Genomic DNA, 21,565 nt, shown 5'->3' with positions numbered 1-21,565 from the left:
CAGACTTTCCGAGTTAGTGAGTCAAAACTCATCCGTTCTCAAATCTGGTTGCATGGTTGTGTTCGTGGGGTTGAGGGGGATTCAATGGTGTAGGTTGCAGGTCTCGCTTGTGACTTTTGAGGGTGGTTTTTCTTTGTTGTAGAGAGCGAGAGAGTGAAAATGAGACCTTCGGGGGAGAGAGAGAAAGAGAAAGTTGAGTTTTTTATTGGTGGCTATTGTGAGTGTGAAGGTCATTGATTGGATACCAAATTGAGGGAACAAGTGATTGGGTGCCACAAGGAAGGAAAGGATGTGAGTGGTGGAGAGGAAAAGAAGGAAAAAACAAAAGTTTGATGGTTGATGGGTGTGAAAGAAGGGGACCGGATCCCTTTTAGGGATTAGATGGATTTGTACAATTTTAATTATACAAAATCTATCCTTTTGACAGTGTTTCGACACTGTAAATTTGCACGTGCGTGTACAAAAATACATGTAGTTAACGTACTTTAACAGAGCGTAGCTTTCTCATTACAGATCTGATTCAAGTCTAACACGCACTTACGCGTTCGTGGCAATGAGTACTAATTTAATACAAAACCAAGAAAATGAAACTGAAAGCTGAAAACCACGTCCACGTTAGATTCCACTTTTGTCCAAAAAGGGGTAAAATCGTTAGTTCACACCAATGGAAAAGAAATTTAAGTGAAAAGTAGGGATGAGTCGTCACAAGTAGGCGTTTAAGTTTTATGTTGTTAAATGTTCTTAAAAATGTTGTTTAAGTTTCATGCTGTTAAATGTCTTTTTTATGTTGTATAATTTTTATGTTGGTTAATATTATTTAATGTTTTTTCATATTGTTTAATGTTGTTTTATGTTACTTAATTTAATTTAATGTTGTATGATGGCTTAGGAAGTTATAGGGAAAAAATAGAATTTAAAAAAAAATATGAAACAAATTTTGTAATATAGAAGTTATAGGAAGTTATAGAAAAAAAATAGAATTTAAAAATAGAAGTTATAGGAAAAAAAAATTGTAAATAAAAATAAATAAATAAAACTGTAAATAAAAAAATTCAAAAATAACGCCTAGCTGACGTCGGCTAGCCGTTGGATTAAAAAATTTGTTTAAGAATTCCTATTAGATATAACCGACATGATTAATAACAATGATGTCGGTTATATCTGACATCAATTCTTAAATTTCTGGCAATTCCTGGGCTGGCTGGCTGCATTGGGCCAACCCTTTGGCCATTTCATATTCCGTGGGGCCCACGAGCCCTCTGGCCTAACCCTCGATTGGAGACATTTTCGGGCTATTTTCGACCATCTGATCCTCTGGACTCTTCGGTTAGAGATAACCTTAATATCTTGGAGGGCCAGAGGGCTAAAACAAGCCATTCAGTTGGAGATGGCTTAAGAGGATATTGAAAGACCTATAGACAATAAATTCTTGTGTCTGTACGCGCGTATACAATACATGAGGGTGGAATTGGAACGTGGTTAATGAGGTTCATATGTTGATTGATTGGGAGGGTTTACGAGAAAACCTGATTGACAACTTTCATTCTCTTGGTATGAATTTGAGCAGTTGTAGATCAATGATAAGACACTTAGTAAGATACGAGTTGAAACATATTTTTAAGGGGAGTAGGATTCTCTCCCTTTATATTATCATTTTCTTCCTTCTCCTCTCACTTTTCTTTTTTGCTTTTTTCTCTATATAAAAATTTCAAAATAAAATATTGATGTGGTTTATTCGTAACTGTTTAAATATGAGAGAAGGGAAGATGAGAGAGATAGAAGGAGAAAAAATCCTACTCCAAAGTGAACTGTGTTGTTGACCAAATGGCGAATTAGAGTTTTAACATGGAACAACTTTGAGTTCAGTGATCCTCCTACCAAGGTTGGGTCAGCTCTTATGACTGATTTATTTGGTGCTTGTAAATTGCGTTATGCTTGCATTAATGCTTTTTTTTTTTAATTGAACTGATCCGTCAAGTTAGGTTTAATTTTTTGGGGTTGAGACCAAAGGAATATGTACTAGTGGAGACTATACCTACTGACACTAACTAAGCCACACACGACTGTGCCTACTAGTGAGACCAAAATACTGTAAAATAACATATGAGATTATACCTAATGACACCAAAGATTTTCCAGACGGTCCTCTCTTTGACCATGCTCATCACTTGCTAACTAGAAACACCAAACAGCAAAATTGCAGTTAATTGTACTTGTAGACATAATAACCACGACATATCAATAATCATAACAATAATATTTGACAAAAGTGTAACTTCATAATGTCAACTTAACAATAATATCGATAGTTTCTAAATGACATGTTAACTGCATGTCTTTTTTTATAAATAAAGTTAGCCGCAACATAAATATCTCTCTCTAAATAATATAGTCATTTTCGCAACCTTATTTTATTCTCTTCTTTTCCATCAATCAAAGTCTCCCCACATAGGGCAATGAATTGTTGGACTCTATATGTAGTGATCAACTAAGCTCTTACTAGGAACCAAACCAGCCTGGAGGATGACATAGTTATCCGTCAAGAGCTGCTGCAACCATTGCACTACTTAGTTTCTTCCATCACTAGTTTATAATTTTTTTGTATTCCAGGTTTTTTATTGTGAATCGAGAAATGGCTCCAATTGATCAGTTAGCCTCTCCAGAAAACCACCCGGCAACCTCCCAAAATCCAAACACATATGATCACAATCCGCAGTCACCGATTGTTGAACAACCATATTACCCACATGGCTTTTTCAAAAAGGTACAAACATTGTATATATACTTCTGCTATTGTTGCAACCATATACTTTCATCATGTTCTTCAATTATCCAACTTCGCAGATAGAATACTGTACTTCTCCTTGAACTCAAGTTCGAATCTTCTTTCCCACAGTTTAAATGAATTAATGTAACTCAGTAGAAAAATTATCCAACTTCATATGTGTGTGTGTGTGTATATATATATATATATGTTTGCAGGTGGTTGCAGAGATGATAGCAACGTATATGTTGGTGTTTGCCACGGCTGGCTCGGCTGCTCTTGCTGCCAGCGACGAACACCAAGTCTCAAAGCTTGGAGCTTCTATTGCAGGAGGGCTCATCATAACCGTGATGATCTATGCGGTCGGCCACATCTCCGGTGCACACATGAACCCGGCCGTCACTCTTGCTTTCGCCGCCGTTAGGCACTTTCCATGGAAACAGGTACACTTACAGCTAGCCTTCTGAGGTCCCCATGTTTCTGTTTTGTTATGGAGCACTTAGAAAGTTAATGGAATTGCAAATTTTTTATTTTATTTCCTCGTTTCGGAACTATGTGTGCAACGTGACTTATGGGCAATATAATGCCATAGAAAGTCCCATGAAACTCGCATGATAGATGCTTGTGTATGGTCCAAACTAAGGCCCATTTGGGCCCACGGCCAAGTATATAAAAAATTATTACAAAATTCAGATAAGAGGGATTAAAAATGAATGAGATAATCAAGAGATCCTCTCCGGATCTCTTTCACCAAAGTCATCGGATCAAGTAATTCGGGCCTTTCAAATTTCATCCAATGACAAAAAAATTATTACAGCTTTTAAGAGGGTCAAAACATGTGGGTCGTTGGATGAAATTTGAAAGGTCCGAATCACTTGATTCAGTGGCCTTGGTGGAAGAGATCCGGAGCTCTTCTCTTAAAAATGCACTACAAGATCATTTAAGAATATGTAAGAGGAATTTACAAATAACACCTTCCAATGAGTGATTTGCAAATTCTTTTCACATGTCTTTGTACTGCACATGTAATGTATTTTTAATCCCTCTGATCTACATGTAACGTTAGGGAGACCAAATTTGTAAACCAATAATGTTGTGGTAGATGATTAGATTATTACTTAATTATTGATTAACGTGCTTATTTTCTATTGATGACACATTATTTAACTTGATCTCAATCTCTTTAATACTTGTAAGTCCCTCACCCAAAGATTTTATAAGGCTTTTCTAGCTCAAGTAATAAAGAGCATTTACTTTTATACACATGATTCTAAATTCAATTCCCCCACCCTTTGAGAAAAAAAACCCAAAAAGTTTATAAAATACTTGTGTGTGGTTTCTTATCTAAGTACAAATGTGAGTTAGTCCAATTAAGTAGATGTGTGCTCATCCCCTTACAAGTTCAAATTCTTTTACCAGTAATTTGAATATTTTGAAATTTAGTCTCCTGAAGCTACAAACAAGGTAATTTAGTTGTATTCCTCTATACTTATATGTGAAAGGTCTATGAAGTTCGACTTGCTTTTATGACAAGTTCAATACTTAGTTATTATTCTTGGGTAGTGCTATCCATACTTTTACTTATCACACACTCTTCTCAATTTTCGATCGTTGGATCGAATGAATTAAAAAAAGTTAATGGCTAAAAGTTAACAAGAGTGTATAGAAAGTAAAAATGAATGAGTGAACAGCACTATCCTTATTCTTAACTCTTTTTGTGGCTTAATCCAATTCTCTCTCATTTTCAAGAGATACCATTGTATGAATAAAAAAAATTAAAAGCATATAAAAGTTCCCAAAAGGCTTTTGGAGCCCTGAAGTAATAAAAAAGAATTTGGACTGCCAAATCTTTATTGTGATTTTTAGGAATTGTATACCATGTACATTCATGGTCCTCTTTTCAACAAGTTAGTCAGTTGGTGTAGTGGTTTAGGAATGTATACCATATACTTTTGTACCACAAATACTTATGGACCTTTCTTTTCAGGTCCCAATTTATGCAGTAGCTCAACTAGCAGGATCAATATCTGCCTCGTTTACCCTGTATGTACTGTTGCACCCAATTAAACAACTAGGCACCACATCACCTTCTGGATCAGAGACCCAAGCTTTGATCGCAGAGATAATCATGACATTTTCCATGGTGTTCATCGCCTCTGCCGTCGCAACTGATACCAAAGCTGTACCGTTTCCACAGATATTTATATTGACATGAATTTCTATCTCTTTTCTTCGACCAAAAAAAAAAAAAACAACGAAATTTAAACTCTTTATGTGACATTTCAATGGGGTCTGTTCACAACAGGTAGGAGAACTAGCAGGGATCGCAGTTGGCTCCGCGGTTTGCATAACTTCAATTTTTGCCGGGTAAGTAAAAGATTATGGAGATGCACACAAACAGGACTGGTTACAAACATGCAATAAAAAACAAAAAACGAGAGACTAGACAAACATGTCGTGCATATATTTAAGCAAGTGAAACAGCTAACATGCATGGTTTTTGTGAATACACAGACCAATATCAGGTGGATCAATGAACCCAGCAAGAACAATAGGGCCAGCAATCGCTAGTGCATACTACAAAGGAATATGGGTCTATGTCGTTGGACCAGTGATAGGAGCCCTACTTGGTTCATGGTCCTACAGCTTCATTCGGGTCAGCGATAACCCCATCCAGGCAGTTTCACCACCCTCATTCGCATTCAACCTTCGTCGAATCAAGAGCGACAGCAACGGACAACTTACCTTCAGAGACCCTCTGGATTCAGCTTGAAATTTCTGAGTACAGATCAATATAATTATATGAACTTCCAAAAGTCAGCAAATAGTGTAAAGAAACTTACGCATACCAGAAAACTCTCTGGATTGAAGATAATGCTCTTCGTTCAATTATCTGTTTATATATATATATATATATATATATCCCAACCAATCTATCGCCCAACTCAAACATTTTGTTCCTTAGGATGCAAGCAATATAAAATGTTATGTGAAACGACAGCTCAAAGTGAATTTGATATCAGTAGTTCCAGTTATAATCCATTAACAGCAATCAACCAACCTTATGCTTACGAACTGGGCATCTTTCGCGGTCCTTCTGTTCACGTAATGTCCCACGGCTGAAACGTTCTTTAAGTCTACAATGACATCAAGCATAAAAGGATGATGGTCAAAGGAATACAAAAGATGCGTAAACTGATATGATATAAAATTAGAATTTAGCTCTACCATTCATTGAAAAAAGTACCTAGGGCGCAACTATGAAGAAAAGATTCGAGAAAAAATCCCTTCCGAACAAAGGAAATAAACATAAACAGTATCAGAGATAGAGAGAGGCAGAGAAAGAAATATAAAGTCCATCACAAATTGGAGAGAGAGAGAGAGAGAGAGAGAGAGAGAGAGAGAGAGAGAGAGAGAGAGAGGCGAGAGAAAGAGAAATCAGTTTACCAATCTGATACATTTCCTTTAACTTCAACGAGATTGCACTGAATCCTGTCATGAATTCATCTAACCTACAATCACAAAATTTCAGATGAATTAAAATTACAACTTTGGCGTGCCTCTGCTAAAATATTTGGGGATTCTGTATAGTATTCTTCTCCGTACGGAGGCCAATATATATACAAGCTAATTACAAGAGAAAAGGAAAACTATAAGATTGTAGGAAACCCTAATTACAATGACAAATAAGCCCACACAGGCTGAGCTCACGTTAACAGTCCTCAAATTTGTGCATAGATTTCACCAATGCCCAACTTGTTGAGCGAGCTATGATATACTTTGCTAGACACAACTTTTGTAAGAACAACTGTCAGTTGATCTTCAGACTTGACAAAATGGTACAGAAATTAGTCTAACTTCCAATTTCTCTTTGATGAAATGTCGATCCACTTCAACATGTTTATTTTGATCATGTTGAATTGGATTGTGAGCAATGTTGATCGCAGCCTTGTTATCACAATGAAACTTCATTGGTTTCCATGTTCTAAAGCTCAAGTTTGAAAGTAAATTTCAAATCCACAACAACCCACAAATGCTATGAGATTGTGAAAATTTAGAACCCAAAAAGGTTTTGTATATTTCTCTGTAAGTTTTCAGAGCTACAAGAGATGGCTCTATATAGAGACCGAACAATAAAGAAAAGAAGACGTGCACCCTTGGCACACTTACAGTCAGAAATAAAGAAAACAATTCACAAGAAAACATGGGATAAAGCTGCAGCTATATGGGCACACTTACAGTCAGAAATAAATAAAGAAAACAATTTACAAGAAAAATGGACCAAGTGTGACGATAGTGGCAGTAGCCACTTTACCTGAAAATATGGGATAAAGTTGCAGCTAGTTTCAATACTCCCCCTCAAGCTGGATCAAGTGGGTTAATTGATCCAAGCTTGCTCAGTAGCCTTTGAAGATGAGTAGAGTCCAAAGCCTTTGTGAACAAGTCTGCAAGTTGATCGTGACTGCGAGTGTAAATGGGGTTGATAACTTTGGATTGAACTTGAGCACGAATGTAGTGACAATCCACTTCGATGTGTTTGGTGCGTTCGTGAAACACTGGGTTAGAAGCAATATGCATGGCAGCTTGGTTATCACAAAACAAGGACATAGGTTCATTGTCGATATAGCCAAGATCTGCTAGAAGACGCTTTAACCAGATTAATTCACACGCCGTGGCTGCCATGGCTCTATACTCCGCCTCTGCACTTGATCGTGCAATCACAGTCTGCTTTTTACTCTTCCATGTCACGAGATTTCCACCAACAAACGTGCAGAACCCGGTGGTAGACTTTCGATCGAGTGCATTACCTGCCCAGTCAGCATCTGTGTATGCCATAATGTGATTTGAGCCATGGTTCTTTAAGAGCAAGCCTCTGCCAATTGACCCCTTCAAGTATCTGAGTATTCTTTTGACAATCTCCCAGTGGAGTAGAGTAGGAGAGTGCATGAATTGACTGATAAGGCTTACGGAATAAGCAATGTCAGGGCGAGTAATTGTAAGGTAGATTAACTTCCCCACCATACGTTGATAGACACTGGGATTCGACAGAAGTTCACTAGAGTCATCAAGTTGGAGTTTGCTTACAAGGGGAGTGCGAGCAGCTTTGCAATCCAACATGTGAGCTTCCTCCAATAAGTCAAGCACATATTTACGTTGATTTAAAAACAAACCCTTGGCAGAGGTTGCCATCTCAATGCCAAGGAAGTACTTTAGGGTTCCCAAATCCTTGATTGCAAACTGTTGATGAAGAGAGGATTTTAGAGTAGCAATCTCTTCTATGTTGTCCCCCGTCATAATGAGATCATCCACATATATAAGAACAATTAATTTTCCATTTGGACCACTGCGAACAAACAAGGAGGAATCGGCATGACTCATTTTGAACCCCGCAGCCTCCAGAACCGAGCTTAACTTTGAGTACCAGGCTCGGGGGGATTGTTTAAGTCCATATATGGCCTTGTGAAGCCTGCATACTTTGTTAACTTCACTTTCTTGTGGGTGTCCAGGGGGGAGCTTCATGTATACCTCCTCTTCAAGATCACCATGGAGAAATGCATTCTTCACATCCATTTGGAATAGAGGCCATTTATGATTAACTGCCACGGACAACAGGACTCGAACCGTGCTCATTTTAGCTACAGGAGCAAATGTCTCCTTGTAGTCAATACCATAAGTTTGAGTAAATCCTCGGGCAACTAGTCTGGCCTTGTGTCGTTCAATACTGCCGTTGGAATGGAACTTGATCTTATATATCCATCTACTCCCTACTGCCTTTTTCCCTTTTGGTAGATCAACTACACTCCATGTGTGATTGTCATTTAAGGCCTTGAGCTCTTCTTGCATAGCGTCCTTCCATACTTGACTGTGAGCAGCTTCATGGAAGTTCCTTGGTTCAACATTCGAGGATATCTGATTTAGAAATGCAGCATGGGATTTTGACAGTTTGTGATATGTTAGGGCTTCTGAAATAGGATGTCTTACATTGTAGGTAATGTATTCTTGAAACCTTGGAGGCGGATGTCTGTCCCGAGTTGGATTTCTTCGAGGAGCTACATACGGTTGTGAGGTAGAGGTTGTGCTTTGTTCACTTGTAGATGTTCCCTCACCCTCAAATTGTTCCGACTCCGAGTGAGGTTCAAGAGAATCATTATGAGAATGGGATTCACGAAAATTTATTGGAGTAGGTAATGGAAAGATGTCCATAATATCCTTTCTCTGAGGCTCTTCACTGCAGTCTGTATGAAAGAAAGAAGCAAGCTAATCAAATCTTACATCTCTGGAGACTCCAACCTTACCATTCTGAGGATTGAAGTATTTGTATCCCTTTTGAGAGCTTGAGTATCCCATAAAAACACATTTGACAGCTCTAGGTTCGAGTTTATCTCGATGTGCTGCTTGAATATGAACATAGCAAGTGCACCCGAAAGTTCTGAGATGTGAGATGTCAATGTTTCTTCCCTTCATTAATTCAACAGGAGACTTTGAGTTTAAAACTCGAGTAGGTAACCTATTGATGATGTATGCTGCAGTGAGAAGTGCTTGTGACCAAAACCTTTTAGGCACATTCATTTGAAACATAAGAGACCTTGTTTTCTCCAACAAATCACGGTTCTTTCTTTCCGCTATACCATTTTGCTGTGGAGTACCAACACAACTGGTTTGATGCAAAATTCCATGATCACTTAAGTAATTAGACATGTTATTGGATGTGTACTCAGTGCCATTGTCCGATTGCAGTATGCTTAACTTAGATGAAAATTGATTTATGATGAGTTTATGAAAATCTTTAAAGGCATCAAAAAACTCACTTTTGGATTTCAAGAGGTAGACCCATGTAACACGAGAGTAATCGTCAATGAAGGTGACATAATATTTATATCCATCAAAAGAGCTTACACGAGAGGGACCCCAGATATCAGAGTGAACGATTTCAAACAGTTTACAGGTTCTAGACTTGGAAGAAACAAAAGGAAGCCTAGTAGCTTTCGACATTTGACAGATTTCACAAGCATGTATAGGCTTACAAAAATTTGGAAACAGTTTGGTCATCACATGTTCTGAAGGATGAGCCAACCGAAGATGCCAAAGGTGGTAATCTTGAGAGAGACTGAGGCTTGCAAGGGGGTGCTTAAGAGACTTGGAATTCTTTGAGAGGTAATAGAGTCCATTCAGGAGATATCCTTCACCAATCTTCTTCCGAGTGACCCGATCCTGAAATACAACACTGTGAGGAGAGAATATGGCAAGGCAATCTAGGGTGTGTGTGATTTTACTTATGGACAGGAGTTGGAAAGGGAAAGAAGGTACATATAAAGCTGTTGACTCAATCTTATCACTTAATAGTTTAAGTTTCCCTTTTCCCAGAATAGGTTCTCCGTTCCCATTTGCAACAGACACCCGTGTAGACTCAGGCATATTTTGAAACTTATCCAAGCAAGAAGACTTATTTGTTATGTGGTCAGTAGCACCTGAGTCTATAATCCAACAATCATGACTAATTTCATTAAGTGCAGTTTTGAGAGCAGTGATGATACCTGAGACATTGTCATGAGTTGAAGTCTCAGCCAAAAAACCTGCAAATTTTCCGAGCATAGCAGTAGGAGTTGAAGTGGTCGCTTCCTCAATTTGAGTGTTGCCTCCTCGTCTTTGAAGAAAGTTTGCAAACTCATTTATGAGATCTATTGGATTCTCAGTGAAATTTGAGATTCCACCCGTCGAAGAACTGGATGAGTGGAGGGCCTTAGGGTTGATTCTTTTCCCTTCTTTGATCATTCTTCCTTCCTTATCAAATTTTGGTTTTAACTCCGGGTGCAAGATCCAGCATTTATCCCTTAGGTGACCTTTCATGTTGCAGTGAGTGCATTTCCAATCTGCTTTCTTACTGGCAAAAAAATTTTCACCAGTGTTTTTATGGTAGCTTGAGAAAATCCTAGCCTCAGGATTTGATTTTGACTCAATGTGCATAACTTTTCTTCGAGTTTCTTCCCTTTGAACAGCTTGACAGACACCATTAAATGAAGGCAGCTCAGGAGTCATCAACAAGTGGCTTCGAAGGTCTTCATATTCAGCTCCTAGACTTGCTAGAAGTTGAAATACTTTGTCCTCATCAGCTCTTTTAAGGAGCACAGCAGAATCGGTTGAGTGTGGACGATACATGTCAAGTTCATTCCACATGGACTTGATGCTTCCTAGATGTTGGACGAAAGATCGATCACCTTGCTTTAGCCCAGCAATATCCTTTTTGAGCTGAAAAATACGAGCTGCATTATTTTGACTGCCATACATTTCTTTAATGGATTCCCAGAGAGTGAAAGAGGACTCTGAGTAACTGAAGAGTTCAGATAACTTTGGTTCCATGGAGTTGAGTATCCAGGACATAACTAACTGGTCGTTTGCATGCCATGCACCATATGACGTGGATGATCTTTCAGGCGGTCCGATGCTTCCATTGATATGCCCGAGCTTTGATCTTCCTCCTAAGGCAAGTGAAATGGCACGAGACCAAGGTAGATAGTTGAACTCGTTTAGTAGCACTGAGCATAGACGCAAATTTGAATTGATTTCACCTTGAAAGGAGTTTGAGGAGCTTGTAGCCTCATGATTTGAGGAACTTTCTTCTGTCATTGTAGTGAATGAGGCACGACCGAAGTAAGGTTTTTGAATGAATGAACAAACAGAGACAGGACCCTATGGTTCCTGCTCTGATACCATGTGAAAATTTAGAACCCAAAAAGGTTTTGTATATTTCTCTGTAAGTTTTCAGAGCTACAAGAGATGGCTCTATATAGAGACCGAACAATAAAGAAAAGAAGACGTGCACCCTTGGCACACTTACAGTCAGAAATAAAGAAAACAATTCACAAGAAAAATGGACCAAGTGTGACGATAGTGGCAGTAGCCACTTTACCTGAAAATATGGGATAAAGTTGCAGCTAGTTTCAATAGAGATACACCTCAAAACTCTGCCTCAGTGTTTGATCTAGCAACAACATTTTGTTTCTTGCTTCACCAGGTAATGAGATTGCCTCCAACAATGTGAAATGAACGCAAAATAACCTGCCAACTCTGCATTTGTATACCTAGAAACATCCAGTGACCATGTTTTGAAAACGTAAGTCCTATCCCCGGGGTAGCCTTTAGATCTCAAAATGCGATCAACCACACTATGATGCTAAATACTAAAAGCATGTATGAACTAACTAACCACACTTACTGCATATGTAAAATCTAGTCTGGTGTGTGCCCAATATATTAACCTCCTAACAAGGTGTTTGTAGTGTTCCTTGTTTGTTGGAGTTTGATATTCTTACTCACAAAACCTGTGATTCATCTTTATAGGTGTATCAACAAGTTTGCAAGCAAGCATTCCAGTCTCTGTTAGCAATTATGTCACGTATTTCCGTTGAAATTGGAAAATACCTTTCAGCAATTTGAACACTTCAATCCCCAAGAAATACTTGAAAGGACCAATGTCCTTCATCTCAAACTCTTGGGACAAGTATGTTTATAGTGCAGTTCTTTCTTTAAGAACCTCCTGAGTAATACATTTCGTATTCACTAAAAACACACATCCATAGTGACATGCATTTTCTATACAGTCAGATCATAGCACCGGTACCCCTTTTGATCAAGACCATAACCCATGAAGGCACACTTCACCGAACATGGATCCAATTTACTTCTCTGATGCTTGTGAACTTAAACGAACGCTACACACCCAAAGACCCGAGGCTCAAGATTTTGCTGAGGTGATACTTCTAGATGTTGATAAAGAGTCTGAATTGGAGTTTTAAAATTAGGCACTGGAAGGAACACGATTAGTCAGGTAAGCTGCAGATATCACGGTTTTTCCCCAGAAACATTGCGGCATATTGGCTTCGAATAGAGAAGCCCGAACAATTTCCATTATATGACGATTTTTCCCCTCCGCTACCTCATTATGTTGAGGAGTGTACGTAGTGAACTTCTGATGAACTATTCCATGATCATGCAAATACTGTGATAGTTCATGACTCACAAACTCACCGACATTATTAGAACGAAGAACTTGAATCATACTCTGAAATAGCGCGAAACAAGGTATCTGTGATTTGAGCATAGACAACAAGTTGTAATTTAAGAAGGGAACCACCAAGATGGAGTACATATGCAAAGAGTTTCTATGATAGATTGAGCTCTCCCCAATCACAGTTGCGGGAGTAGCATCAGACGTAGACAACGACTGCCAACATGGATGAAAAGATTTGATTATAATCTCGGGTCACATGTCATATGATCCGTGATCCGTCACTCCAAAATCAATAATCTAAGTACTAGTCTGTCATGATGCAGAGGCACCGCCTGATGTGATGTAGCCTGTATTTTTGTATGAATGATTTTTAGATTTTAGGCTTTTGAGGAATTAGATTTAAAGGTAGGATAAAAAAAAATTTGAGGAATTTAATTTGAAGTTGTGTTTGAGATTTGATTTGTGTGTTGAAATTTAAAATTTGGGGATCACATATGCAGGAGAATGATTCTAGAATCGTCATGCTCTCAGTACCATGCTAAAATATTGGGGAAGTTCTGAATAATATTCTTCTTTGTATGTAGGCAATATTTATACAAGCTAATTACAAGAGAATAGAAAAACTATAAAATTATAAGAAATCCTAATTACATATTCAACTAACCCCACACAGATTGACCTCATGTTAACGGCCTCTTCTTTCTCCATTCATCATATTGCTCCTTTAGTGGGCCAGCCATTTTCTTACTTTGGGCTTAGCTCTTGTTTTTAGTGAATAGAAGGTGAGAATCAAAATTATGACATAAAATTGTGAGAGTAATTATTCCATCGTTTTCTATGTTTGGATGATCAAGAATAAAAAATTTAAAAAAAAGGTACATATATTATTTATCTTAAAGACTTTTGGTATGGACTTTCTACATTAGAATTATAAAGAGTTCACGTGAAAATCTGATTAACAACTTTCATTCTTTTCGTATGAATCGTATGAATTTGAGCAGTTGTAGATTAATGATAAGACACTTAGTAAGATACGAGTTGAAACATATTTTTAAGGGGATTATGATTATTTTCCTTTATATTACCATTTCCTTCATTCTCCTCCTCTCATTTTTCATTTTTGCTTTTCTCTATATAAAATTTTCAAAACAAATGTTGACGTGGTTTATTCGTAATTGTTTAAATAGGAGAGAATGGAAGATGAGAGAGATTAGAATGAGAGAGAATCTTACTTCGAAGAGAATTGTGTTGCTGACCAAATGGTGAATTAGAGTTTTAACATGGAACAACTTTGAATTCAGTGATCCTCCTACCAAGGTTGGGTCAGCTCTTATGACTGATTTATTTGGTGCTTGTAAATTGCGTTATGCTTGTATTAATGCTTTTCTTTTTTAAATGAATTGATCCGTCAAGTTAGGTTTAATTTTCAGGAGTTTTAACAAAATACTTTTGGTACTGTTCACTTTTAACGAAAAACCATATTTTTACCTTTAATTGTTACTATTCACTATACCTGTAAAAATGGCTTTTCCTTAAAAGAGAAGTTTTTTTTTTTAACTTTTCATTAGTTTTTCTTTAATTTTTTGGGGTTGAGACCAAAAAAATGCGTACTAGTGGAGACTATACCTACTGACACTAACTAAGCCACACACAACTGTGCCTACTAGTGAGACCAAAATTCTGTAAAATAACATATGAGATTATACCTAATGACACCAAAGATTTTCTAGACGGTCCTCTCTTTGACCATGCTCTATCACTTGCTAACTAGAAACACCAAACAGCAAAATTGCGGTTAATTGAACTTGTAGACATAATAACCACAACATATCAATGGGGTTAATTACACACTCACCCCTTGAGGTTTATCCTTTTTGCACAAAATCCCCTAAGGTTTGAAACATTACACCAACACTCTTTCACGTTTTAATTCACTTTCACATCCACCCCTTAAGAATCCCTTAAGGACGATAATACCCTTGTAGTTAATTATTAAAAATAACATTTATAGATAAATAAATCAAAAATTACATTTAAACATTAGAAGAAAAAAAAAACCCAAAGAAATCCTCTTCTAAGATTTATCAATGTGGGAAATCGGCATCTAGCTTCTCCAGAGGCTATTGATTTTCTACATAAGCTTTTTCGTTATGATCAGCAGAAAATCCTTACAGCAAGAGAATCAATGGCTATGCATGTTATTGAATCCAATCCTTCAGTAAAAAAAGACCTTGTAAAATATGCCCCTTTGTCTTTGGGTGGAGCCTGTGAACAGCATGAGATCAACAAAGGAAAATATTTCTCTAACTTAGGATGTTCACTGCATCCCACCGGGTGTGCTTGCTAAGCAATTGCAAGGGAAGAAGAGATACGATATATATGCATTTAGGGAGCCGGCTAAGAAATTGACAGGGATGAAGGATCCAATGATATAAGACATGCATCTAGGGTTTCATTTGGAAGAAGAGATAATATATATATATATGCATTTAGGGTGCCGGCTAAGAAATTGGCATGGATGAAGGATCCAATGATATAAGACATGCATCTAGGGTTTCATTTTATTTTTTAATGTTTTAATATAATTTGTTTATTTTGATTTTGTTTTTCCATTTATTTATTAAAAAATTTATTTTTAACTAATTAACTACAAGGGTAATTTTGTAACATCCTACATCGTCCAGGGGAGTGAATCCTCTAAGCCTTATATGTATATTCCCATCTCTACCTAGCACAAGGCATTTTGGGAGCTCATTGGCTTCGGGTTTCATCGGAACTCCGAAGTTAAGCGAGTTTGCGCGAGAGTAATCCCATGATGGTTGACCACCTAGGAAGTTCTCGTGTGAGTTCCCATAAACAAAACTGTGAGGACGTGGTCGGGGCCCAAACCGGACAATATCGTGCTATGGCGGAGTCGAGCCTGGGATGTGGTCAAGGCCCGAGCCGGGATGTGACAAATTTTGTCCTTAAGGGGTGGATGTGAAAGTGAATTAAAACGTCAAGGAGTGTGAGTGTAATGTTTAAAACTTGAGGGGGTTTTGTGAAAAAACGATAAACCCCAAGGGGTGTTAGTATAATTAACCCCATATCAATGACCATAACAATAATATTTGATAAAGTGTAACTTCATAATGTTGACTTAACAATAATATCAATAGTTTCTAAATGACATGTCAATTGCATCCCTGGGAAGTTCTCGTGTGAGTTCCCAGAAACAAAACTGTTAGGGCGTGGTCAGGGCCCAAACTGGACAATATCGTGCTACGGCAGAGTCGAGCCTGGATGTGGTGGGGGCCCGGGCCAAGATGTGACAAATTTTGTCCTTAAGGGGTGGATGTGAAAGTGAATTAAAACGTCAAGGAGTGTGAGTGTAATGTTTCAAACTTGAGGGGGTTTTGTGAAAAAAACGATATACCTCAAGGGGTGTTAGTATAATTAACCCCATATCAATGACTATAACAATAATATTTGATAAAGTGTAACTTCATAATGTCGACTTAACAATAATATCGATAATTTTTAAATGACATGTCAACTACATGTCTTTTTTTTTTTTTTTTTTTTATAAATAAAGTTAGCCGCAACATAAATATATCTCTCTAAATAATATAGTCCTTTTCGCCACCTTATTTTATTCTCTTCTTTTCCATCAATCAAAGTCTCCCCACATAGGGCAATGAATTGTTGGACTCTATATATGGTGATCAACTAAGCTCTTACTAGGAACCAAACTAGCCTGGAGGATGACATAGTTATCCGTCAAGAGCTGCTGCAACCATTGCACTACTTAGTTTTTCTTCCATCACTAGTTTATAAATTTTTTTCAAGTATTCCAGGTTTTTTATTGTGAATCGAGAAATGGCTCCAATTGATCAGTTAGCCTCTCCGGAAAACCACCCGGCAACCTCCCAAAATCCAAACACATATGATCACAATCCGCAGTCACCGATTGTCGAACAACAATATTACCCACATGGCTTTTTCGAAAAGGTACAAACATTGTATATATAATTCCGCTTTGGTTGCAACCATACACTTTCATCATGTTCTTCAATTATCCAACTTCGCAGATAGAATACTGTACTTCTCTTTGAACTCAAGTTCGAATCTTCTTTCCCACAGTATAAATGAATTAATGTAACTCAGTAGAAAAAATATGCAACTTCATATGTGTGTGTGTGTGTGTGTGTGTGTGTATGTTTGCAGGTGGTTGCAGAGATGATAGCAACGTATATGTTGGTGTTTGTCACGGCTGGCTCGGCTGCTCTTGCTGCCAGCGACGAACACCAAGTCTCAAAGCTTGGAGCTTCGATTGCAGGAGGGCTCATCATAACCGTGATGATCTATGCGGTCGGCCACATCTCCGGTGCACACATGAACCCGGCCGTCACTCTTGCTTTCGCCGCCGTTAGGCACTTTCCATGGAAACAGGTACACCTGCAGCTAGCCTTCTGAGGTCCCCATGTTTCTGTTTTGTTATGGAGCACTTAGAAAGTTAATGGAATAGCAAATTTTTTATTTTATTTCCTCGTTTCGGAACTATGTGTGCAACGTGATTTATGGACAATATAATGCCATAGAAAGGCCCATGAAACTCACATGATAGATGCTTGTGTGTGGTCCAAACTAAGGCCCATTTGGGCCCATGGCCAAGTATATAAAAAATTATTACAAAATTTAGATAAGAGGGATTAAAAATAGAGAAGAGATCCTCTCCTTTCTTCCATCAAGGCCATGGGATCAAGTGATCCAGGCTTTTCAAATTTCATCAAACGGCAAAAAATTATTACAGTTTTTAAGGGGTCAAAACAGGTGGGTCATTGGATGAAATTTGAAGGGCCCGAATCACTTGATCTGGTGACCTTGGTGGAAAAGATCCAGAGATGATCTATTCTCTTAAAAATGCACTACAAGATCATTTAAAATTATGTAAGAGGAATTTACAAATAACACCTTCCAATGAGGGATTTGCAAATTCTTTTCACATGTCTTTGTACTGCACATGTAATGTATTTTTAATCCCTCCGATCTACAGGTAATGTTAGGGAGACCAAATTTTTAAACAAAATTTGTAAACCAATGATGTTGTGGTGGATGATTGGATTATTACTTAAGTGTTGATTAATGTGCTTATTTTCTATTAATGACATATTATTTGATTTAAAATTTTAGTCTCCCTATCATTATCCTTTACAATAATAACTTGATCTCACTCTCTTTAATACTTGTAAGTCCCTCACCCGAAGATTTTATAAGGTGTTTCTAGTTCAAGTAATAAAGAGCATTTACTTTTATACACAAGATTCTAAAATCAATTCCCCCACCCTTCGAAAAAAAAAAAAAACCCCAAAAAGTTTATAAAATACTTGTGTGTCGTTTCTTATCTAAGTAAAAATGTGAGTTAGTCCAATTAAGTAGACGTGTGCCCATCCCCTTACAAATTTAAATTCTTTTACCAGTAATTTGAATATTTTGAAATATCGTCTCGTGAAGCTACTAACAAGGTAATTTAGTTGTATTCATCTATGCTTATATGTGAAAGGTCTATGAAGTTCGACCTACTTTTATGATGGGTTCAATACTTAGTTATTATTCTTAGGTAGTGCTATCCATACCCCTGTTTTTTCTCACATACTCTTCTTAATTTTCGGCCTTCGAATCAAATGAATTAAATAAGGTTAATGGCTAAAAGTTAAAAGGAGTGTGTAGAAAATAAAAAAAAAAGTGAGTGAACAATACTATCCTTATTCTTAACTCTTTATGTGGCTTAATCCAATTCTCTCCGCTTTTAGAGAGATACCATTGTATGAATAAAAAAAAATTAAAAGCATAAAAAAGTTCCCAAAAGGCTTTTGGAGCCATGGAGTAATTAAAAAGAATTTGGACTACCAAATCTTTATTGTGATTTTAGGAATTGTATACCAAATCGTGCCATGGGTTTTGCTGATTGTGTGACTTGTTCATTAGCTTGGCTGTGAGAGAGGGAGTTTTTGTCGACAACGAATGGGATGAGCACCGATACCTCTGCACTAAGAAGGAGAAATAGGAAGTGAACATGTGAGAGAAAGTGAAGAGGGCGAGTTGTGTTGTCTGCAAAGTCGTTAGAGAGAGGGAAAGGGGAAGCAATTGTATTGAGAGAGAAAAGGGGAAGTAGTGGTTTAGGAATGTATACCATATACTTTTGTAGCACAAATATTTATGGACCTTTATTTTCAGGTCCCAATTTATGCGGTAGCTCAAATAGCAGGATCAATATCTGCCTCGTTTACCCTGTATGTACTGTTGCACCCAATTAAACAACTTGGCACCACATCACCTTCTGGATCAGAGACCCAAGCTTTGATCGCAGAGATAATCATGACATTTTCCATGGTGTTCATCGCCTCCGCCGTCGCAACTGATACCAAAGCTGTACTGTTTCCACAGATATAACTCTTTTATATTGACATGAATTTCTAACTCTTTTCTTCGACCTAAAAAAAGAAATTCAAACTCTTTATTTGACATTTCAATGGGGACTGTTCACAACAGGTAGGAGAACTAGCAGGCATCGCAGTTGGCTCCGCGGTTTGCATAACTTCAATCTTTGCCGGGTAAGTAAAAGATTATGGAGATACACACAAACAGAACTGGTTAGAAACATGTAATAAAAAACAAAAAACGAGAGACTAGACAAACATGCCGTGCATATATTTGAGCAAGTGAAACAGCTAACATGCATGGTGTTTTGTGAATACACAGACCAATATCAGGTGGATCAATGAACCCAGCAAGAACAATAGGGCCAGCAATCGCTAGTGCATACTACAAAGGAATATGGGTCTACGTCGTTGGACCAGTGATAGGAGCCCTACTTGGCTCATGGTCCTACAGCTTCATTCGGGTCAGCAATAACCCCATCCAGGCAGTATCACCACCCTCATTCACATCCAAGCTTCGTCGAATCAAGACTGACAGCAACGGACAACTTACCTTCAGAGACCCTCTGGATTCAGCTTGAAATTTCTGTGTACAGATCAATATAATTATATGAACTTCCAAAAGTCAGCAAATCGCGTAAAGCAACTTGTACGCATACCAGAAAACTCTCTGGATTGAAGATAATGCTCTTCGTGCAATTATCCGTTTTGTATATATATCCCAACCAATCTATCCCCCAACTCAAACATATTGTTCCTTAGGATGCAAGCAATATAAAATGTTATGTGAAACGACAGCTCAAAGTGAATTTGATATCAGTAGTTCCAGTTATAATCCATTAACAGCAATCAACCAACCTTATGCAGAGAAAGAAATATAAAGTCCATCACAAATTGGAGAGAAAAAGAAATCAGTTGACCAATCTGATACATTTCCTTTAACTTCAACGACATTGCATTGAATCCTGTCATGAATTCATCTAACCTACAATCACAAAATTTCAGATGAATTAAAATTACAACTTTGGCATGCCTCTGCTAAAATATTCGGGGATTCTGTATAGTATTCTTCTCCGCATGGAGGCCAATTTATATACAAGCTAATTACAAGAGAATAGGAAGACTATAAGATTATAGGAAACCATAATTACAAAGACAAATAAGCCCACACAGGCTGAGCTCACGTTAACACTCCTCAAATTTGTACATAGATTTCACCAATGCCCAACTTGTCGAGCGAGCTATGATATACTTTGCTAGACACAACTTTTGTAAGAACATCTGTCGGTTGATCTTTAGACTTAACAAAACGGTACAAAAATTAGTCTAACTTCCAATTTCTCTTTGATGAAATGTCGATCCACTTCAACATGTTTATTTTGATCATTTTGAATTGGATTGTGAGCAATGTTGATTGCAGCCTTGTTACCACAAAGAAATTTCATTGTTTCCGTGTTCTAAAGCTCAAGTCTGAAAGTAAATTTCAAATCCACAACTCACAAATGCTATAAGACACACCTCAAAACTCTGCCTCAACATTTGATCTAGCAACAACATTTTGTTTCTTGCTTCGCTAGGTAACAGACTGCCTCCAGAAATGAATGTAATAGAACCTACCAACTCTGCATTTGTATACCCAGAAACATCCTGTGACCATGTTTTGAAAACGTAAGTCCTATCCCTGGGGTAGCCTTTAGATCTCAAAATGCGATCAACCACACTATGATGCTAAATACTAGAAGCATGTATAAACTAACCAACCACACTTATTGCATATGCAAAATTTGGTCTGGTGTGTGCCAAATATATTAACCTCCTAACAAGGTGTTTGTAGTGTTCCTTGTTGGTTGGTGTTTGATATTCTTACTCACAAAACCTGTGATTCATCTTTATAGGTGTATCAACAGGTTTGCAAGCAAGCATTCCAGTCTCCATTAGCAATTCTGTCACGTATTTTCGTTGAAATTGGAAAATGCCTTTCAGCGATCCAGACACTTTAGTCCCCAAGAAATACTTGAAAGGACCAATGTCTTTCATCTCAAACTCTTGGGACAAGTATGTTTATAGTGCAGCTCTTTCTTTAAGAACCTCCTAAGTAATACATTTCGTATTCACTGAAAAACACATCCATAGTGACATGCATCTTCTATATAGTCAAATCATAGCACCGGTACCCCTTTTGATCAAGACCATAACCCATGAAGGCACACTTCACCGAACATGGATCCAATTTACTTTCTGGTGCTTGTGAACATAAACGAAGGCTACACACCCAAACACCCAAGGCTCAAGATTTTGCTGAGGTGAAACTTCTACATGTTGATAAAGAGTCTGAATTGGAGTTTAAAAATTTACGGCACTGGAAGGAACACG

General features: G+C 37.7%; 1 protein-coding gene across 2 annotated transcripts; it reads left to right on the top strand.

Annotated features, from left to right (window-relative positions):
• The first annotated feature begins 2,464 nt into the window (after window positions 1-2,464).
• On the top strand, window positions 2,465-19,891 carry LOC126609853 (aquaporin NIP2-1-like). Of its 2 annotated transcripts, none has more exons than XM_050277785.1 (5): window positions 2,465-2,764; window positions 2,983-3,207; window positions 4,752-4,946; window positions 5,070-5,131; window positions 5,279-5,764. In XM_050277785.1, exons 1-5 carry the CDS (start codon window positions 2,633-2,635, stop codon window positions 5,535-5,537), a joined length of 873 nt encoding a protein of 290 aa, XP_050133742.1. In that variant the 5' UTR covers window positions 2,465-2,632; the 3' UTR covers window positions 5,538-5,764. The 2 variants fall into 2 exon arrangements, with proteins under 2 accessions (XP_050133742.1, XP_050133743.1); XM_050277786.1 differs by lacking the exons at window positions 2,465-2,764; window positions 2,983-3,207; window positions 4,752-4,946; window positions 5,070-5,131; window positions 5,279-5,764 and adding exons at window positions 16,570-16,763; window positions 16,980-17,204; window positions 18,990-19,184; window positions 19,305-19,366; window positions 19,515-19,891.
• Window positions 19,892-21,565: the final 1,674 nt, after the last annotated feature.

The sequence above is a fragment of the Malus sylvestris genome, chromosome 17 (genome assembly GCF_916048215.2).
Source record: "Malus sylvestris chromosome 17, drMalSylv7.2, whole genome shotgun sequence".
Lineage (NCBI taxonomy): Eukaryota > Viridiplantae > Streptophyta > Magnoliopsida > Rosales > Rosaceae > Malus > Malus sylvestris.
Note: the sequence above shows the minus strand (reverse complement) of the source record. Positions and strands in the feature narration are given on the sequence as shown.

Bases quoted from the DNA above. Each gene is read 5' to 3' on its own strand.
- LOC126609853 (XM_050277786.1), top strand. From the start codon at position 16,632: ATGGCTCCAATTGATCAGTTAGCCTCTCCGGAAAACCACCCGGCAACC. The intron at 16,764-16,979 runs GTACAAACATTG...GTATGTTTGCAG, and splicing joins CACATGGCTTTTTCGAAAAG to GTGGTTGCAGAGATGATAGC. The intron at 17,205-18,989 runs GTACACCTGCAG...CTTTATTTTCAG, and splicing joins GGCACTTTCCATGGAAACAG to GTCCCAATTTATGCGGTAGC.